Source organism: Symphalangus syndactylus, chromosome 11, assembly GCF_028878055.3.
Source record: "Symphalangus syndactylus isolate Jambi chromosome 11, NHGRI_mSymSyn1-v2.1_pri, whole genome shotgun sequence".
NCBI lineage: Eukaryota > Metazoa > Chordata > Mammalia > Primates > Hylobatidae > Symphalangus > Symphalangus syndactylus.
The window spans coordinates 127044585-127066666 of NC_072433.2; the positions used below are offsets into that span (position 1 = coordinate 127044585).

The 22082-nt window shown below is 50.4% G+C and overlaps 1 protein-coding gene across 1 annotated transcript in view; it reads left to right on the forward strand.

Moving 5' to 3' along the window:
- Window positions 1-22082, forward strand: part of CMIP (c-Maf inducing protein) — a 267356-nt gene that overhangs the window by 185386 nt on the left and 59888 nt on the right. Inside the window, exon 4 of the mRNA XM_055299683.2 lies at window positions 21279-21440. Within this exon, the coding sequence (XP_055155658.1) occupies window positions 21279-21440 (162 nt within the window). The remainder of the gene's footprint in view (window positions 1-21278; window positions 21441-22082) is intronic.

The following is a 22082-nucleotide window of genomic DNA, read 5'->3' on the forward strand; positions in this document are numbered from 1 at the left end:
CCTATGGAAGTGAGTCCAACCCAGCAGCCTCTTTGTGCACGTGTTCAATCCAAATGGGAAACCTTTTGGGGCCAGGCTGCCAGTCCCCCACGAGGGCCACAGTCTCCAGCGTCTCCCAGCCACAGCCCGAGCCCCACAAAGGGTCATCAGGGACCCCATAACTAGTAACCAGGGCTGCTTCAGGGATTCAAACTATCAAGTGGCAGAGGGCCGGGAGCCTTGGGAAAGAGTGCTCATGTCTCGCGGGCTTTCATTACAGTAGAGGGAGAGAAAAACAATTATTAGGCACCTACTAGGGTCGGGAGCTCTGCTGGGGACTTCTGAAAATTTGGTTAGGCCTGTGTTGAAGGAGGAGCTGAGGAAGCAGAGAGTCACACCCAGGATCACAGAGCTAGAGACAGGCAGGGCTGGGAATTGAACCCAGGGGACAGGAGGAGGATGGGCCTTTCGGCCTCTTCCGTTGGAGCCCACAGAGCCACCACTTTGCCCAGCTGGAGCTATCTTTAGAAGAGACACAGGACGTTTTCAAAATAAACTTCTCATTGAAGGATAAAATACGTCTAGAAAAGGGTACAAATAAAAAAGTTACCGTTCACCTGGGCCCCTCCTCCCCACCATGGGCAGCCACTGCTATCCTGACTTCTAGCAGCATAGATGAGCTTTGTGTGTACTTGAACGTTATCTAAATGGACTCAGACACTCTGAACTCTTTTGAGACTGGCTTCTTATGGTTTATCTGTGTTGTGTGTAGCAGCAATTTGTCCATTTACTTTGCTGGGTGGTGTTCTGTTGTATGGTTAGACTCTTAACTTGTTCATTCTATGGATAGGTCTTTCCAGTTTGGGGCTGTTACGAATAGACCATTGTAAACACTCTAGTGTACGTCTTTTGGTGAACGTGCGTCCATAGTCCTGTTGAGTATATGCTTGGGAGCTGAATTGTCGTTCGTTGACGCTGCTCTGCAGTTTTGCAAAGTGGTTGCACCAGTGTATACTTGCACCAGCAGTATGCAAGAGCCCTAAGACACAGGGCATTTAAAAACTGGCGTTTATGAAGCTTTTTAAAATATCGAAAAGGGCAAAGAGAACTAAGAAAATTCCCACTATCCCTAAATCTGTCTTAACTTCTTTTAAATTAAAAAAAAATCAAGCTATTATCTACATGTAACAAAATATGCATGCTCTAACTGTTGAGTGTGAGGGAGTTCTGACTGTTGTATTCACCTGAGTAACCGCCACCTGTATCTCCATCACCCAGAAAATCTCCTCACGCCCCTTTCCAGCCAGCTCCTTGTCCTGCCAGATATCCTCTGCGAACATTTAACAAAAATAAAATGCACGTACATAGGTGGTAGTCCTAAAAAGTATAGAAAGGTATAAAATGAAAAGTTGGCCTCCACTCCTTCAAGTCCATTTTCCCCTAGGCAGTCACTGTTAGCAGCTGCACGGGGTTTTTCAGAAAGTGCTTATGAATAGTCCTTTGTAAGCACCACACAGATTTTATCATCCACGCTGTTCTGTTCCATGCTCCTTAATATATGTCGCAGCAATGTCTCTGCAGTAGCACACAAATCCACACCATTTTCTTTTCTAGTTTCATAGTCTTCCTTCAGGCAGAGTTTAAGGTGGATGAAACTTTAGATCCTTTAGGAAAATGCTGTCATCCACATAGGGAGACTGAGTTTCTGATGGGAAGGAGAGGTTTATTGAGCATCTATTATCCACAGGCCAGAGGCAGTGCAAGGCGGTTTGCTGCCCAGGCCTCGCTGCCCCCCAACCCGGAAGCCTGTAAGCACACTCCAGGGAACAGGGTGGAATGAGCTGCCCCTGGCTACAGAGCTGGGAGGTGGAGATCCTGGGTTTGCACCATGTGCCTGAGTCACCGAGCCTTCCCTTGCACTCTCCTGTCCCTGGCCAGGGCTTCCTCACCTCTACATAAGGGCCAGCCTTGGGCTTTGGGACGTTCAAGACACCCCCACCCCCACCTTCTGGGTAAAGGTCTTTCCTGAGCCTCAGAAATGACGCATTACAGCGGCTTCCCAAACTGCCAAGGAAGAAGTGGCGTTTGTGGGTTGTCGTCGTTTCTTTGGGCAAGGAAGGGGGGACCCGAGCGTTCGTGTGTCATCCAGCGCAGGCTTTGATGAGGCTGATGAGTCATCGAGCCATATAAGGAAATTTTTCATGTCAACGGTTTGTGGGTGAACTTGTTTTTTGCCCTTTAAGGCAGAATTTTGTTTTTCTTTTTCTCGCCCTTTAAAGACAAGTTTTTAAAACATAAATGAGAGGCAGCGTCTTGATGAGCAAGATCTTTTGTTTTGCAGGCGTCTGCAGTTGGTCTCTTTCACAGCCAATGGTGGGCAGTGGAGGCTCCTTAGCTGGGCTGCTGATCTGCACTTGGGGCACACCGTGGCCAGGTGTCCAGCCTGGAAGAGGGAGGTGGCCTGCCATTCTTTTGTTGGCCTCCAGGGCTCCCACCTGCTGGCCTGTTGGCTCGGAGATGAGGCCAAACAGACTTTAAAAAGAGCAGTGCTTGTCCCCACAGAGGAATTAGGCCCTTGCTTCACCGAGGGATGATCAGAAAATACCCAGCGGGACAGCCGGCTAACTCTGGAAGGGCAGGTGTTTGGGAGAGAGGATAATTGACCAGGAGATGATGCCAGAACGACTAGGGCCCTGGGGGCTGCTGCCCACATTCTGCTCCCTGGAGCACCCTGGTGCACTCTCAGAACCAACAGACTGTTTTGCAGAAAGCCTTGAGAGGGCCAGAGACCCCCTTTCAGAGAAACTGAGGCCACTCCCAATGGAGCTTGCTGGCACCTGGTGGCAGAAGGCCAGGGTGGTTTGTTTCCAGCAGGGGCTGGCACATGCTTGGACCATTCCCTTTGGAAAACTGGGCTGAACCTGACCTCTGTCCAGGAGTAAAAGGACCTTAGAAAGCACCCCCCAGAGGTAAGGGGCCAGCCTGACACCGGCTGGGGGCAGGAACAGACTCAGGCAGACCATTCATCATATCTGTTGACTTTTGAGACTTTTGTTAAAGTCTGCAAGCAATCTTCCATCCAAGAGGGTCCTTATCATCCCAGGCCTCCTGGCCATTGCAGACCCAGGGATTTTGAACCAGTAGCTCAGTGGTTTTCAGAGTGAAGTCCCAAGACCAGTAGTATCTGCATCACCTGGGAACTCTCTAGAAATGCCAGTCTTCAGTTTCACAAACTCTGAGGTGGCAGGATGAGAGCAGCAAACTATTTTAACACACCCTCCGGGTGACTGTGATGCACTCCAGCGTTTGAGAACCATTGCAGTAGTGTGAAGAAAGGGGAAAGAACGTTAAACATCTATTGAGTGCCTACTATTTTCCACCTGCTTTATCTTCATTATTTTCTTTAGGCTGCACAGTGTCCCTGGGTTTTATATCTCCATTGTATGAACACGAGTCTGACTCTCAGAATAACCTTCTCATGCATCCAAGCTGGAATTCAAACCCAGAGTCTGCAGCCTCCTTCTGTAACCATTTCACCTTCTTACTGGGTTTCTCACAGCCTGAGATCAAGCATGGATGACTAAACGTGTCCACAGCTTTTGGGTTACTCTGCCAGAATCCCCTCCATTTGTGCAGGTCACTTAGAATTCACTGTGGTGAACACCATTGAACTCACACTCTTAGGACATTGGGCTTCTCTGGGTGAGTAGAGTCCTCTGCGTGAATGTCTGAGGAGCCGCCTCCCCAGGGAAGGCAGGAGTGCGCCTTCTCCTGTATTCAAGCATGACAGCATTACCTGGCTTGAAACTCACATTAGAGACTTACTGAACATTAATTTATTAAAGAACAGGATCCTTCTCCAGGATTCTCATAAATTAAGCACCTTTGTAGTAGGTGCCAGTGACTCCCACCCAGAGGAGGCAGCTGGGAAGGATGGAGGCTTCCAAACAAAGCCATGAACAGATCAGATGTCCTTTGAAGTGCTGCAAGCACTAGATAAAGTTCTTAGTAAAATAAACAACAGAGGCCCCTGTTGAGATGCTACCGTCTTGAGGCCTGGTAAGGGAAATCCTTATTTGGGATAGAGAGAGTTCCCTTTATCAGGCCCAAAGGAAACAGAGCCTGTGGTGTCCTTCACTGTATTTCAAAAGGGCTAGGAAACTCGCCTGGGGCTGCCCGCCTCCCACACCACAGAGGAAGAGCAGGCTCTGGTACAGTATTTGCATTTTTTATGTATTTGGTGGGTTGCAATTAATCAGGGTTGTTTCCTGAAATGCCCTGGAAATGGCGCCCTATATTAATGATTAGTAAGACGTGTTCCCCACCCCCACCCTGTAGTCTTTAATGTTGGGTGCAAATTGCTCTTTCACTCTGGGTGGCCTTGGTCAAGAAGGGAGGGTCAGTTACTGAGGTTCAGAAGGCCAAGCTGGTGGCCCTGTCAGAAAGACCCTCAGGAGGGTTGGCACACAGGGCAGAGTCAGGGGGAAGGATTTGGTTGGCTTCATTTTAATTTTTTAAAGGTATAGCCTACCTCTGCTTAATGACCCTTGAAGTGGCTTAGAAAAGCACACAGACTGGGAAAATCGATACGAATTGATCTGGAGTAACACCCACCAGGTGTTAAGAGGGAAAAGCCAGATGCAGACATAAGTATTATGCATGCCATTTGTGTAAAATGAAATGAGGACCCCGCAAAACCTGTCTGTATTGTGTTGGTGCAAAAGTAATTGTAGTTTTTGCCATTGAAAGTCTGCTGCCAGACAAATATATATTTGTATTTGATTATACGTGACCACGGAGAAAGAGATGAAATGATAGACGTCAAGGGTCTGCAAATGATCTGGCCCAGCACCTGTTTTTATAAATAAGGAGTTTTCAGGGTGGCGGGGACAGCTCTGCCCATTTGGGGAGGGGGGCACAGCTGTGCCCATTCCTGCTGTGGCATTAGGCTGGCAGCAACAGAGGTGGTATGACCCGCAGAGCCTAGACTATTATTATTTGGCTCTTAGGAAAATGGTTTGTGGACCCCGATATATAACATGGTCTCAAATTTTCGGGGCTTACATGGTGAGCATGGAGTTAGCATGGATTCAGGGGGTGGCGGGAGGGAGGGCAGAGGTAAGTTTAAAAATAAGAAAGGCAGCATGTATGATGCAGCTGAAACTTATGTGCAGTTTTACATTGGGCTGGGTGTGTGTGTGTGTGAGTGTGTGTGTAACTGGGTTGTGGGTGTGTGTGTGCACACACGTGCACCATGATACAGGTGTGCGGGCCATGAGCTCTGCATGCGGGAGTTCTTGTCCTCTGTATGATTCTGAATTTTTCAAAGAACATGCACTTGAAAAATCGGATTATCCATCTACTAGACCACTGAAAAGTCAAAGTAGTAAGATCTCAGATGCCTTCCAGTTCTCTTTAAGAATATGGGATTCTGGCCCGGCGTGGTGGCTCGTGCCTGTAATCCCAGCACTTTGGGAGGCTGAGACGGTTGGCTCACCTGAGGTCAGGAGTTCAAGACCAGCCTGGTCAACGTGGTGAAGCCCCATCTCTACTAATGATACAAATTAGCTGGGCGTGGTGGCAGGCGCCTGTAATCCCAGCTACTAGGGATGCTGAAGCATGAGAATTGCTTGAACCCAGGGGGCAGAGGTTGCAGTGAGCCAAGGTTGCGCCACTGCATTCCAGCCTGGGTGACAGAGTGAAACTTTGTCTCAAAAAAAAAAAAAGAGTATGGGATTCTAACTAATTTAAGAATTCTGGGGAAAGGTACAATACCACCATTGTGATCCCAATTTCAGAAATCTTTGGAGAGTTTTTTCCTTTATTTCTCTCTAATTAAGTGTACAATGCATGAACGGCTTCCTGCAATAATTTGAAACATTGCAGATAAAGCTGAGCCCTACCCGTTGGTCCTCCCCCGAGCCACTTCCGTCTCCAAAGAAGACAGCTGTCACCAGCCGGACTTGGTCCCCACCCCCCACCCCCTGAAGCCCCGTGAATTAGATCATATATACGTGCATGTCAGCATAGATTTATGCGTGTATTTGCTTCTGTACTTAACAGCGTGTTGTGCAGATGGAATCCATGGCAGATCTTGTAACCCTCCTTCCTTCTTTTTAACTGCTGTTTGCTGTTGCACTGTGGGGGCCACAGTGTAAGCACTTCTCTAATGATGGACATTTAGGGGGGTTCTGGTCACCTTTTTTATTTTTTTTTCGAGACAGAGTTTCGCTCTTGTTGCCCATGCTGGAGTGCAATGGCACAATCTTGGCTCACTGCAACCTCTGCCTCCTGGGTTCAAGCAATTCTCCTGCGTTCAAGCAATTCTCCTGCCTCAGCCTCCCAAGTAGCTGGGATTACAGGTGCGTGCCACCATGCCCAGCTAATTTTTTTGTATTTTTAGTAGAGACAGGGTTTCATCATGTTAGCCAGGCTGGTCTTGAACTGCTGACCTCAGGTGATCCACCTGCCTCGGCCACCTGAAGTGCTGGGATTACAGGTGTGAGCCACCGTGCCCAGCTGGTCACCTTTATTTTTTCTAAGACATTAACTGTCTTTAGTCAGTGTCTTACTGAACTCAATAGGTGTCATTTATCAAGCCTGAAATGTGACATTTAATTCTCCCAATAGCTCCAGAATGCAAATGCTACTGTTATCCCCATTTTACAGATAAGGAAACTAAGGTTCAGAGAGGTGATGTAGTTTGCCTAAGGCTGCACAGCTCATAAGGAGCAGAAAAGAAATTCAAGTGTAGATCTGCCCGACTCTCCGTTTGTGATGATGCACACATCTGCGAGCAAAAACACGGCTTGCTTGAGCCTCTGAGCTCCCAGGAGTGTGCAGCCTGGTGGGGGAGGCAGCTGGCCCGTAGGTCGTAGAGTGAGCAAAGAGTGATCAGGGTAGTAAGTATTGGCATGCTGAGCATGGGGCTGGGACCTGCCAGGCTCCCTGGGGCAACAGAAATTCATTTCTCATGGTTCTGGAGGCCAGGAAGTCCACCCGCAAGGTAGATTGGTGAGGGCTCGCTCCCTGCGTCCCAGAGGGTGCCTTCTCGCTGTGTCTCACAGGGCAAGGGGCGAGGGAGCTCCCCCAGGCCTCTTTTCTAAGGTCACTGCTCCCATTGGTGAGGGCTGCAGCCTCATGACCTAATCACCTCCACGAGGCCCCACCTTCTAACACCCCCACCCTGGGGCTTAGGTTTCAACAATGAATTTTTGAAGATACAAACATTCAGACCCTAGCACTTGGCTTGTGGCCCCCTCACTCCGGTGTCTGCCTCCATGGTCACATGGCCTGCGCCTCCTCTGTCTCTCCTTCGTATCCTTCCTGGGGATACTCGTCACTGGGTCCAGGACCCACCAGATAATCCAGCGTGATCTCCCCATCTCAAGATCCCAAACGTGGGATGTTGCATTCACAGATGGCAGGGGTTTGATGTGGACATACCTTCTTTGGGGCCACCAGTCACCTCATGACCCAGGCAGGAATTTCCCTCTCTTAGTGAATGTGTCTCCGGGCACAGCCCTCCCTCCAGAGCATCTTGACACAGGAACGAGCAGGAGAAAATCCCACAGCTCTTGGCCCACCCCTGCCTGCACGGGACTCTCCGAGGGGACGGTGCCTGGGATTTGATTAAGGAACCCTGAGAAACTGGCCGTATCCTTATCAAGGCCAGAGCATAACACACCCGAGGCGACGCTCCTTATTGTCACTTCTGTCACCTCTCATCCCTCCCCTTGTCCCTCTCCTCTCCCCCGTCTCCCTTCTCCTTGGAGAAGACCCCTGCGGCTTCTGCCTGCACCCGAGAATGGTTTCCCCTCTTTCCCTCTTTCTGTAGCCTGTTCAAAATCTTAACTTAAAAAACGCTGAACTGGGTGTTCCTGCCCCATTTCAGCCTCCTGTGGGAATGAGGGAGGTGCCTCCTGTCCGCACAGCCTCTGGTCAGCCTCAGAGCAGGGAACCCAGGAGGACAGGAGGGGGGCGGGCAGGCTGTGTTGACTTTTAGAATTCTGAAAGAGGTGTGCCTGTTCTAGTCCATGAGGAAATGCAGTTCTCCAGGCCCACCCCACACCTGGCCCACCCTTGCAGGCTGTTTTGCCACTGCACTCAGTTTTCCTGGAGAAAAAGCCCCCGCCGGAGTTAGGGCCGCGTGAAGACCAGAGAGCCTTTCCAGAATGCCCAGGGCGAGTCCAGGATGGTTCCTGTGTGTGTGGCTCAGTCCCTTCAAAGACCGGGGCTCAGGACCGGGGGGTGACCCTGAGCCAGAGTCCTGGTTCCTATAGGGCCGGCTGTGACGTGAAGTGGGTTACCTTTTCCTCTGTGTGTTGCGGTCTTCAAGTCTGTAGAATGGGGGTCGCACCTGTTGACCCCTGGCTGCGCCGCATTCAGATCACCTGGAGATCTTAAATATTCTCTTGTTTAGTGTGGTGAAATATGCATGAGGCATCATTTGAACCATGTTTAGGTGGCAGTTCAGTAGTTCATTCACATTGCTGTGCTGCCATCACCACCATGTGTCTCCAGAACTTTCTCCTCTTCCCAAATGGAAACTCTGTCCCCATTACCCCCCTCCCAGCCCCTGGCATCTACCATTCTGCTTTCTGTCTCTAAGAATTTGTCTGCCCTAGGGATGTCATATGCATGGAATCACACAAGATTTGGCCTTTTGTGGCTGCCTTATCTCAGCCTAATGTCCCCAAAGTTCATTCATAGTGTGGCCTGCGTCAGGATTTCCTTCCTTTTTAATGCAGAATAATGCTGCAGTAATGGGTAGACCACACCTTATGTCTCTCTTTATCCATTGGTGGACCTGGGTTGCTTCTGCCTTTTGGCTGTTACGAATGACGCTGCTATGAACATGGGTGTGCAAATGCACTTTTACATATACCGGTGCTCAAAAAAGTCCTGATGCATAGGTTCCGCCCACCCCCAACACCAGTCCGATGGGATTGGCCTGGGGTTGGACTCCGTTATTGGAATTCTAAGCCCCTCGGGTGGTTTTAATGTGTAGCCAGGGTCAAGAACCCTGCCTGATAGAGTCATTTGGGGCACACGTCAGCATGGGGCCCAGGACCCAGGAAGCCCTGGGCTGTAGGCTGGCGTGATGGTGGCTGCTGGTGTCGGCTGATATGCAGCTTTGTGTGAGAGGACAGCTTGGGGCCTGAATCCTCCCCCATGGCTCCTCTTTGCCAGGGACTGTGCGAGCCCCATGCTGACTTCCCTGCCCGAATTCTCCTGGAAGTTCTTCCCATAGCCTCCGGGGTCCCCAGGTGGCTCCCTCTGACCTCACTGATGATGCAGGTGCCCAGGTGTGCCGTTTCTGACTCAGGGCAGGGCCAGGGCTTATGCAATCTGGTAATGGGCTGGAGGCAGGCCTTAGGGTGAAAGTCAGCATTTCTGTCCCCTGATACAGCAAGAACAGGAAAGGACATCAGGCCCCCCCAGTTCCCCAGGAAAAGAAAACCCAACCAATTCCAAACCCAGCTCCCACCTTCTCAACCAGTTGCAGAGGGCCCTGCTGCCCTCTGTGAAATGACGGGGCTGGACGGCTCAGCTCGAGTCACCGCAGTAAGATGGCAGAGTGACTGGGACCAGGTGTCATGGGGTCAGTCCTTGCTTGCTCTTTACAGCTGTCTGGGCTTCCAACAGCTACTATGACAAATTTCCATAAACTGTGTTGCTTAAAACAACAGAAATTTGTTCTCATACAGTTCTGGGGCCAGATGTCCAAAATCAAGGTGTCAGCAGGGCCACTTTGCTTCTGAGACTCTAGGGGAGGGTCTTTTCCTTGCCTCGCCCAGCTTCTGATGGTGTCCAGCAATCCATGATGTGCCTTGGCATCCGGGCCCTGCCTTCATACATGGAGGTCTCTCTGGAGCGTGTGTGTGTGTGTGTGTGTGTGTGTGTGTGTGTGTGTGTGTGTGTCTCCATGTGGCCTTTTTATAACAACGTGAGTCATTGGATTTAGGGCCAACTCTAATCCAGTATGACCTCATCTTAACTTAATTATATCTGCGAAGACCCCATTTCCAAAGAAGGTCATAGTCACAGATACTCGGCTTAGGACTTAGACATATGTTTTGGGCAGACACAGTCCAACCCACAACACCAGCTGTGTGACTTGGGCAAAGTGTGAGCCCTTCCTCTGCTCTGCAGCACGTCCACCATGAAATGAGGCGTGCGGGTGAGAACCTTGCTTCTTAGAGGGCTCTGGAACATCTGTCTCACCTGGAAGCTGTTTAATGCAGATTCCCTGGCCTCGCCCAGCTCTGCTGAGCTGGAATCTGCATGGTAACCAGACACCCAGGCAATTCCTGTGCACACGAATGAGAGTTGCAGGGTAGGTGAAAGGATTTGGTGCAGGGCCTGGCCTAAAGCAGCACCTAACGCATGTTAGCCGTCAGTGCCAATTTTCATTCTCCCCAGTGCCTGTTCTACCTGCAGCAAACACCCAGAGCACCTTCCCTGGGTGCCTGCAGTCACCATCCAGCACATCGGAGGAACAGATGAGACGCCATCCCTGCCCCCAAGCAGCTCCTAGCTCGGCGAGGAAAACAGCTACATACAATTATTTTTTTAATGTGCTCAAACAGCATCCGCATGACGATTGGATTTTGCCCACAGTGCAGCTGGCTGAAGAGCCAGGTAGGATGTGCTACTCAGCTGGGAGCCTGACACCAAGGCCAGTTCATCTACTTGCCAGCCAGGCATGTGGTTACCTAGGCAACCAGCCGATGCCACAGAGACAGTGGAGCAGGACGCTCGCCTGAGTTCCCACTGTTTCCTTGGAAGCGGCGTTGACCACAGGAGGCCACCACCGGTGAGCACTTGGGGCTGAGTGCCCAGGCATTTTCCCCTCTTACAGACAAATTGCCTATCTCCCCAGGAGCCGGCTTTTCGGGCAGGTGTCCACTGGGCACCCAGCTGCACCAGCCTGCAACTGCCGCTGGGAAGCCGGGGAGGCAAGGCTCAACTCTCTGATTTAAAGGCAGCAAAAGCATTGATCAAGGCATAGAAGGTGCTCAGGTTTGCCTCTCAGAGCGGCATGATGGTCATGTGCTCAGGATCCAGAGCTAGACCTCGATCCCAATTCTGCCTGGCTCTTAGTAACTGCATGACTTACCTCTCTCAGCCTCAATGTTCTCATCTGTAAAATGGGACTTACATTATACCACTCACCTCATTGAGTGGCTGGGATGATTTAAAATGTATTTATACAAAGTGCTTAGCACAGGACCTGGCCTATGGAGTGCCCTGCAGAAGTGATGGCTTTTCCGCTGTCTTGTCACTGGTCATTCATCAAAACCCAGTATGCATGGTTGTTGTTCTTGGAAAATGTCAGCATTTGATACGTAGTAGCCATTATGACTGTAGTGAGTAGTTTCGTTAGAATGTTCTGTGCCCTGCCTCACCCTTCAGCCAGACTGGGAGTGTGCAGGGGCTGGTTTGTCTCATCTCTGTATCATTCCCCCACTTCCTGCCCCTCCATAGAGACAGTGCCCCACTCAGAGTAGGTGTCCCTCCACCCACCTTGAAAACATGAGTCCTGAAGGGTAAGCATTGATTAATTCATCAGTGAATTAGTTGGACCAGCAGGTAACAGAGTTCAGTAATTGTGTGGGGTAAATTGGGGTCCCCTAAAAGACCCCTTACACCCTGTGCTGTCCTGTGGCAAAATTTAAACTGATTCAGTGCAGTTGAGGCATGAGGACAGGGCAAAAAGCAACAATATATGTGCATAGCAGCACTATTTGTGATAGCCTCTGGTGGAGACAACCCAAGAGTTCATCAGTGGATTAACAAAGAAATTGCAGTGTATCCGCCGGGTGCAGTGGCTCTCCTGAGGTCAGGAGTTCGAGACCAGCCTGGTCAACATGGTGAAACCCCGTCACTACTGAAAATATAAAAATTAGCCAGGCGTGGTGGCGGGCGCCTGTAGTCCCAGCTACTCGGGAGGCTGAGGCAGGAGAATCGCTTGAACCTGGGAGGCGGAGTTTGCAATGAGTTGAGATTGCACCACTGCACTCCAGCCTGGGTGACAGAGTGAGACTCCGTCTCGCAAAAAAAAAAAAGAAAGAAATTACGGTGTATCCATGCAGTGGACTGTTAGTCATGGAAAGGAGTGAAGCACAGCTGCCACAGCCGGATGAACCGTGAGGACATTATGCTAAGTGGACAAAAGGCCACATTGTGTATGATTTATATGCAGTGGAAGACACATTTTAACCCACAACAGTTTTGGCAGACACGGTTCCACCCACAACACCAGCTATGTGACCTGAGCAAGGTATGAACCTCTCCTCTCGTCTGTAACACGTCCACCTCGTAGAGGAGAGGAAGTGAGGCGTGTGGGTGAGAACCTTGCTGCTTAGAGGGCTGAAGGACATCTGTCTCACCTGGAAGCTGCTTAATGCAGATTCCCAGGCTTCACTGTGGTCACAAAAGGACACATAGTGTATGATTCCCTTTATATGCAATGTACAGAATAGGGGAATCCAGGAACAGAAAGTGGATTCATGGTTTTCCAGGGCTGGGGGAGAGTATAATAAATAGGAAGTAACAGCTTAATAGGGTTTCCTTGGAAGTGATGGAAAAGTTTTGGAAATAGTGGTGGTGGTTACACAACACTGTGCTAAATGCCACTGAATTGTTCACTGTAAAAGGGTTAATGGTGGCCGGGCGCAGTGGCTCACACCTGTAATCCCAGCATTTTGGGAGGCCAAGGCGGGCAGATCATCTGAGGTCAGGAGTTCGGGACCAGCCTGGCCAACATGGTGTGAAACCCCATCTCTACAAAAAATACAAAAATTAGCCGGGTGTGGTGGTGGGCGCCTATAATCCCAGCTACTAGGGAGGCTGAGGCAGGAGAATCACTTGAACCCAGGAGGCAGAGGTTGCAGTGAGCCGAGGTCATGCCACTGCCTGGATGACAGAACGCGATTCTGTCTCAATAAATAAATAAATAAGGTTAATGGTTAATTTTATGGTGTGTGAATTTTACCTCAATGAAGTAGATCTATATGTATGTGTGTGTAGTGATGGGAGCCCCCTGGTGCCTCAGAGAGCCTGGTTTCTCGGGCCAGAGTGATGGGCTGTACTGGTAAAGCCCCTGTGTGATTCCCAGAGGCACTCGGGTTGTCCCTACCAAGCCTGGGGAAGAAAGGAATCCCAGTCAGAGAGAAAAAAAATAGTGTTCAGTCTGATCCCAGAAGCACCGTTGACCCTAAAGCCCTGACCTATAACGGAAACGAACAAAACATGCATTTACAATATTTCTTTAAAAATGAGATTTTGGGGGTGTCACTTTCTAGTTAAGTTGAGTGTCTTCTCGTTATTTTATACTCCACAGTTAGATCACAGATGCCCTCCAGTCATGGTGGTGCTGGTGCCCATGTGTTTCACTGGAAATGTGCACAGATAATTGGGACAGTGTTGCCTCCTTCCCTGGGAAATTTTAGCCAAAGCACCAAAGCTGATTCTGTGACATGGATTGTGTGGGCTAGCAGGCCTGGGGAATAAGGCCAGGGTGCTGTGTTTGACCCAGGGTGCCTCTGTGGGGAGTGCACCAGCAGGGAGCTGAGAGGTTATGAGTGGGTTTTAGGTTGATGGTGAAGACTTGGCGGCCAAAAGTGCAGTTTGGGGGTACACCCATGGGACAGTTATGAGGCCTCCATTATATCTGAAGGTAACGTGACAGTCTCTGATGCTCACAGGATTAAAGGGAAGCTATTCTGGAGTACTCAAGAAGGCCAAAAATGCTGCCTCCCAAGTGTCTAGTCCTCCCGGAAGCCGTGGCTTGCTGGAGATAGCAAATTATTTCCTACACACTCAGCATCTGCAGCTATAGTGAGTCTTGAATCAGGGAAGCCAGAGAAGATAACCAGCCAGTCATTCTCCCTGGGTGTGCAAGGCACAACTGGGGACATTGCACCTTGGTAGACCTTTTAAGAAAATTCCAAGGTGGGGTCCCATTAAGATGGGGGCTTGGAGGGGGGGGTCTCCCACGGGAGGAGGTAGGTAAGGGCCCTTCCCTTAGGTTGAATGCAGTGCCACACACATACTAGACCTCAGCATCGATGGGTAGGGGCAAACACGCATGCTCCTGGGCCCGCGGGGGCATGGGGACAGGGACACCAAGACTTTCGGATAGCACTGCCAGACAGAGCATTCTGCGATGATGAAAACGTTCTCTATCTGCACCACTACAGTCACCACTAGACACAGCTTGCTACCAAGTAACTGTAATGTTACAATGTGATCAAGGTGCTGGATTTGTAGTTGTATTTCATTTTAATGAAGTTCCCTGTGAGTAGCCACCTGGGGCTGGTAGCTTCTGGACTAGGCAGCTCCGCTCTAGGACCTGCACTGGAAAAAGTTTTCAAAGCCGGGCTGGGTCCTCCCTGGCTCATGTTTCCCTGTGGGATCCTCCTCCACTCTGCAGTTCCATGGGCGCGCCCATGCAGCGTCCTCTCTTCACGACAGGTGGTGGGGAGCATGCGTGCTTGTGTGTGTACGCGCCCGAGCCCCAGAGGCTGCGGCAACCAGCAGAGCAGCAGCCTCTGCCTGGCGCGACGTGCTTCCAGTGCATTCTGAGTCACTCCTCTCCTGGCGAGGGGCACATTCCTGCTGACGACTTGTCTCCCATGGAGGAGCAACAGGCTCTGCTTTCCCTGGCCTGAGAACTCCGGCGTATGTGCTTGCCTCTGCCGGGAGAACAGTTGCCAGAGTGATGGCAAGTGTTGCCCAGGTAACGTCCCTTCCTTGACAAGCAGAGAGGGTGAGGACAGCGCTGGAGTGGCTGACTCTGCCAGATGGGAAGCAGGAGGCTCTGCCTGCTGTCTCTGCTTGCTGCTGGCTGGTGGGGCTTGGGCTCAGATGTGGGGAGCCCTCCTGAGTTCTGCCTCCTTGGACTACTCCTTTACAGAACTTGGTAGGTGAAAACAATCAGAGCTGCTGTTTAGCCAGGATCTGAGCTAAGTGTTTTATGTGTTATCTCATGGAATAGTCACAGCAAGCCTTTGACAGTAGTTATTCTTATCCTGATTTGCAGACAAGGAAACTGATGCAAGTAATAGACTGTTAAGTTCCATGAGCACCAGGGCTTTTCTGCTTTGTTCACCATGGTTATCCTCAGTACTTAACATGGTGCTTGGCACGTCATAGTAGATCTTCATGGGATGATTGGATGGAAGGGTGAATAGATGGATGAGTGAGTGATGGAAGTGTGGATGGTAGATGGGTGATGAATGGATGGTGAGGTGGGTGAAGGATGGATGGTGAGGTGGGTGAAGGATGGATGGGTGGGCGGGTGGATAGGTGAGTGGGTGGATAGTTGGGTGGGTAGGTGAATGGTTGGATGGATAAGCAGATGGATGAATGAATGAGTGGATGGATTAATGGATTGGTGCGTGGGTGGATGGATGGATGGATGGATGGATGGATAGATAGATGGATGGATGGGTGGCTGGGTGGATGGATGGATGGATGGATGGATGGATAGATAGATGGATGGATGGGTGGCTGGGCAGATGGATGGATGTGTGGGTGAATGGTAGGTGGGTGGGTAGATGATGGATGGGTAGATGGATGAAGTAGAGCTTAGATTTGATCTGGAGTCTGCTCTCGAAGCCTATATGCTTCGCCACAGAGCCATACTACCTTTGGTTTTGTCTGATGACTACCTCCCTAGGATAGCATTTTTTAAAAACAGCGTTATTGAAATGGAATCCACATACCATAAAATTCACCCACTGTGAGTATACAGGTCAGTGATCTTGGTAAATTTATAAAGTTGTACAGCCGTCACCACAATTCAGTTTTAGAACGTTTCCACCATCTTGAAAGATGCCCTCATGCTTGTTTGCAGTCTCATTCCCGTTCCGTGCCCCAGGCGATGAATGTTCCGCTTTCTGTCTCTGTGAAATTGCCTTTCTAGACATTTCGCATAAAAGAAGTCATACACTGTGTCTTTCGTATCTGGCTTCTTTCCCTTAGTGCAGTGGTTATGAGGTGCATCCGTCTTGTAGCATATGGGTAATTCAATTCTTTTTATTGCCGAATACTGTTTGGTTGAATGGCTATACCACATCTTGTTTATCCATTCATCAGTTGATGAATTTAAGTTGTTTTTGTGAAGAATGCTGCTATGGACATTCTTGGGCATGTCTTTGGAGTTTGTCTCTCTTTCTCTTGAGTGGATTTCTAGGAACAGAACTGCTGGGTCATATGATAAATTTATGTATAATGTTTTAAGAAACTTCCAAACAATTTTCCAAGGTGGCTGTACCAGTTTACCTTCCCACCAGCAACACACAAGACTCCCAGTTTCTCTACACCTTTGCCAACACTTGTCGTTGTCTGTCATTTTCTATTACAGCCATCCTCGTAGGGTGAAGTCGTATCTCTTTATGGTTTTAGCTTGCATTTTCCTGAGGGCTGATGATGTTGAGCATCTTTTTTGCATGCTTACTCCTAGGCTGGAATTTGACTTTTAAAGCCAGAGCTTGGCAACCTTTTTTCTATAAAGGGCCAGATAGCAAATATTTGGGGCTTTGTGGGCCACATTCGATTTCTGTTGCATATTCTGTGTTTATTTTCCGTCACAACGCCTACAGTTTCTGAGGCCATTCTTGGTTTCATCGAACAAAAACAGGCAGGGGGCTGGGTTTCACCGCATGCTATAGTTCACCAACCCTGCTCTAAGTCAGCCCCTTTCTGTGAAAACACCAGGTCATGTGCCCAGCCACAGAACAGTTCCAAGGCTCCTGTGTACTCCCCACTTCAGAGGAATCCAGTGGCCTGTGGGGTCCATGCTAAACAAACCACCAGGCCACCCACCCCACCTGGCAAAGTGTGCTCAGCAGGAAGACCATATTGCAAAGCTGAGGGCCAGCCTCCAGGGAGCCTGGAGCAGGGATTCTGAAGGCGTCCCTGTCCCAGCTCCACCATGATTCATGACGAGATGAGCTCATCAGAGTTCCTGGGATGAGGCATGCTAATTTGTCACCTAGGGAGGAGGGACAGGGCCTTGTTGATCTTGGACAGGTCTCCCTCATCCCCGTGGCCACCCTGACCTGGGGCTCAGAGCCTCTTCTAGGAACAGCGGTCTGCCTGCAGCCCACACCCAAAAGGCCGTAGCCCACCCTCCCCCTGCTGCTTCCACCACCTTCTGGTTACCTGGCCTCCACTCTCAGAGCCTCGTGGGCTTGTTTCTGGATATTGTCCCTACGTCACCAAGCATTCTTGACACTTCTTCAGGGTCTCTTGGCAAATCTGATACCCTCTTCACCCGACCCTGCTGGCCCTCACTGATGTGATGGAAAGAGCTTTGCAGTGGCCAGAGCCAGTTTTCACTCCTGAATTGTCCCTTTCTAGCTTGCTTGACTCTGGGCAAGTCTCTTGACCTCTCGGGGCCATGATAGGCTTCTGTGCACAGAGAACAACAATCCTCTGGCAGAAGCTGCAGCTGGCCACCCCCTCAGTATCACGTGAGGGCTGACGGCTGCGCACCATGAACACCTGTGACCCTGCACGAGCGCATGCTTTTTTCTGGCTGTGGCATCACTTTGGCCTGGGCACATGGCAGTCAGAAGCCCTGAAGAGTTGGCCGGGCGCAGTGGCTGTCACCCGTAATCCCAGCACTTTGGGAGGCCAAGGTGGGTGGATCCCGTGAGATCAGGAGTTCAAGACCAGCCTGGCCAACATGGTGAACTGCATCTCCACTAAAAATACAAAAATTAGCTGGGCATGGTGGTGCACACCTGTGATCCCAGCTACTTGGGAGGCTGAGGCAGGAGAATCACTTGAATCTGGGAGGTGGAGATTACAGTGAGCCGAGATCTCACCACTACACTCCAGCCTAAGTGACGGAGCAAGACTGTCTCAGAAAAAAAAAAAAAAAAAAAAAAAGCCCTGAAGAGTTTAGGGAGCTAATAGACAAATAGCCCGGTCCCTCACTCTTTAGGGACGTCAACTCTGAGTGTGATCTGCACTGTCCCCTAGAGCCCCCAGCAGGAGTGAGCCCTCATTGCCCATATCATGTTCTTGACAGTGCCCCGTTTATTGACCGTCTTCTCTTCCCTGTCTCACTTCCCCACTCTCCCCACCAGTATTTCCTGCCGTTCCCCCTCAGATCAGTAAGCCATTTGCGCTCAGTCCCTTGTCTCAGGGTCCTCCCTATGACAAGCCCCCAACTCCTGGGATACTGTGAGGATTGAGTAGGATAAAGTTCATAAGAGCTAGCACTGTGCCTGGCACATGGTATGTCCTCATGAAATGTTAGCCCTTGGTACAAGCCCTGGGACCTTCTGGCTCTGAATACAGTCTCTGCAGACTCTCCCATGGACGCCTGTGAAGCAAGGGCTTGGGCCCTCCTGGGAAAGCTTTTGTCCTCCCCGCTCCAAGGAGAGGAGCCGTGGATGAGCTGAGGCTGGGTGCACCGACCGCAAGGGCTCGTCTCTGAAACTGCGTTGGTGCCAGTGTTGCCCACCGGGCCCTGCTATGCCTCAGACTGGTCGCCTCTGCATCTCGAGTGGCGTCTGTGTGTGGAGAACAGGAGACTGTACTCACGGCCACCCACCTCAGGGCTGGTTGTATTTTGCAAAGTTTAAATGAGACTTCGCTGGAATGATGTTTACGAAATATTAATGGTGGCTATTTCTGGGTTGTAGGATTTTTGAGGCCTTTTAAAACTTATCCTCTTCTTTGTGCTTTTCAGTACAGTTTAGATTTTTTGCAATGAGCATGCATCATCTTTACCAAAAGAATGAAGTCATTAATCTTTCAAAAGTAAATAACGTGCAGCTGATCAGAAGAGTCCACTTAGAGCCCAGACTCCATGCAAATCTGCAATCTGCTGTGGGAAGACACGGGTGTGGATCGCTGTGGTTTGCTTTGGTGCTTGATGTAGGGTGGATTTTGTGTGATCATTTCATGGTCTTTTAAAAATTAAACAATTCTCTGGGTACAAACTAAAACCACAGACTCTAAGGCTCAAAGGAGCATTCATCCTCTGGAGCGGGTAGGGTTCTTGCTTCAGACATGTTGTGTTTTGCACAGATTTCGTCGTACTGTTCAGGCAGCGCGTCCTGCTCACAGCACTAGGACAGGGCGGCTTCGGTTGACAGTAACTAGGAAGGAGTCTGGTTATGGTTCCAGAGACGCCTCAGTGGACTGGGTGCATCTTGTCATTAATGAAGTTCAGCCAGTAGTCACTGTCACCATCATCAACATCAACAGCATGTTTACTCTTCACTGTACACTCACCCCCGACAACTTGCCACGTGTTTCTTCATGTCCTCGTAGGGTCTCCAATGGCTTGCAAGTGAGTGTTCCTGGTCTTTCCCCTCCCGCTGCCTGGGGAATGCTGGGCTGTCTTGGCCTCCTCTGCTCTGCTGGGCCTATGAGAAGAGCTGATCTCTTTCTAATTCTTGATGCGCAATGGGTGAATGGGCAAAGAACAGTAAGACCAGGTGCTGGAAGGAGGAGAGAAAGGTGGGCAGGTGGGTAGATGAAAGAACTAGAGAGAAGGAGAAAGAAGGAGCAGAGAGAGGAGAAGGGAGAGATGACAGGAAAGACTTGGGGTGATGGGTGGGGGGGATGAAAACCGTCTTTGGTGTGAGTTCTTGGGAGCGACACCAGTGGCAATGAGTGTATCAGAGGTCCCAGAAAATCATGGGGTGTGGGAAAATAATGGAGAGGAGGAAGATGGGATGCCGTACTGGCCTAGGTTTTACATTTCATCTCTTTCAGTTTTTCAAGAGACAGATTGAGTCTCAGCGTTCCTTTTTGTTACTCTTGGCTGTTTTATCTGGACTTTAGTTTTGAATGCGGCTCCATAAAGGGGACCACATGGGTCCAGGACGGGTCAGGGTTACAGACTGAAAGAGGTACCGGTATTTTCAAGCCTGACTTACAGAACAGGACCCTAAGGCTCAGAAGGTGAAAGTTTTCTAGAAGAACCAGATCTTTCCGACTCAGCTCCACCTCCCGTCCCACCAGTGTGCCTCACCGACAGAAGTAACCGTTCCACTTGGCATGGAATGTGTCCCCCAGATACTCCTTTGATAGCAGTGGGTCCCAAGACCACTTGATAATTCCTCGCTCAGAAACTAAGCGGTCAAGGAGCCTCTGGCAGCTTGTAGGTTTCTGTCTGAGACTTAGTGGTCAGCAAGGGACCCTCCCCTACTCCCTCCTCTTTCTGACTTTGGCTCAGAGATTGTGACATGTCACCCCAGCTGGCTGCTGGCACGGTGACACTAAAATTAGGCTCTCCCTAAGGAGCAGAGCACTTAATGAAGGAGTTCATCCACTTAGAAAGTCTCTCAAGCGGGCCGGGTGCAGTGGGGCAGGCCGCTGCAAAGGCGGGAGCCGGGGCGGGGGTGGAGGGAGTGCTTGGCCCAGACCTCCGCCTTCCGAGGGCCTCCGTTTCCATGATGTCAGAGAGGCGGAACTAACTCTGCCTCAAATCCAGGGAGGCAGCAGCCCCTGCCCCAACCGCTCTCTGGCTTCGACACAGCGCCCAAGCAAAGGTGAGAGCACTCTTGTCTTCCTTGCCAAGTGGATGTGGAGGGCAGTGCTGGATTTCCGGGGGGAGCATTCCAGGTTTAGTCCCTACCTGGCTGGAGTTTAATTCCTGGCCTTAATCCTGTCTGTCACGTTCCCTAGCTGACTACCTGTCTTCAAGCGACCTCTTGGGATTGACATAGGCGGAAACGGTGACTTCAACTCAGAGAAAGCCCCTTTGTGGACTGACCATTCCCACTCTTAACTGCACTTGAATCCTTGGGGAATGAGTTTGGCAGAAGATATGATCTAAAAGAGAAGTCTCCCCATTTTCTTTTTTAAGTCATTGGAAACTGTGGAGACAATATAGTATGATGATGAGGGTACTGGCTTGAGAGTCAGAACACGTTTCTGTCTCAGCTCTGCCAACTCTAGAGCCCTAAGCAGATTTTCTAACCTCTTGTGTACCTCGGTTTCCTCATCCTTTTAGCAAAAACAGAAACAAAAAACAGGAAAAAAGAAAAAGGTTATCTATCAAGGATTATCATGGGGGTGAAGTGAGCCTGTGTGGGAAATGAGTCTAGTGTCAGGAGGCCTGGCTGCAAACGCACCCTGTGACTTTGGATGAGACCCTTCCCCTCTCGGGGTGTCAGTTTCCTTATAAACAGGGACTGGGCCAAGTTGGCAGTTTCTCAGGGCCCTTTTCACCCTAACCCATCTGATTATTTGGTTGTCTTCCATCTTCTGCCTTCCTTACATGAGTAACATGTTGCTCTCTTTTTATCTCTTTCAACCAGAAAAAGATTTACAAATATAAGAAAGTGCTGAGTAACCCAAGCCGCTGGGAAGTTGTCTTGAAAGAGATCCGGACCCTGGTGGACATGGCCCTGACATCCCCCCTGCAGGACGACTCCATCAACCAGGCCCCACTGGAAATCGTCTCGAAACTGCTCTCAGAGGTACAACCCCTCCCCCAGACGCCTTTACATTGTTTGCCTTTCCCTCCACCGATCACCGGCTCCACGCGAAGCAGCACGCGCAGGCAGAGCTCCATGTGGGCTGTGTTGTCGCCCTGCTGCCGCAGGAGGTGAGCAGTTGCCCACCCAGCCGTGTGTGGGAGTTGGAGAGGGAGGCTTGCTCCAGCTGCTTCCAGCTGCGCTGTCTGGGGATTGTAGGCACGGAAGAGGAGGTGTTGCCCCGTACAGTGAGAGCCAGTAGTCCCAGCCCCATCTCTGTCTTCCCTAGCAGTGGCCCACTTGAGCTCCATGGGTCCCGGGGGATTCAGCTTTCTGCCCTCGTCACCTCACAAAGCCTGTAGATGTGCTTTGTTTAATTTAAACACCATTTTAAAAATCAGGAGATCTCACAGTACAGTGGGAATTTCCAGGTTCTCTTTAAAAACAATCAGAAAATCCAGCTGCGGTTTGCAGCTGGTGCTACCTGATGCCACCCGTCGGCTGGGCCTCCTGTGCCATCTGCTTTGCTGGCCTCTTCGCATGTTGAATGTGTGCTTTGTGCCAGGCACCATCTGGGAATTCAAGCAAAGACAAGCCCCCTACCCCCCTGGAGCTTGTGTCCCAGCAGGGGAGACAGGCAGTGAA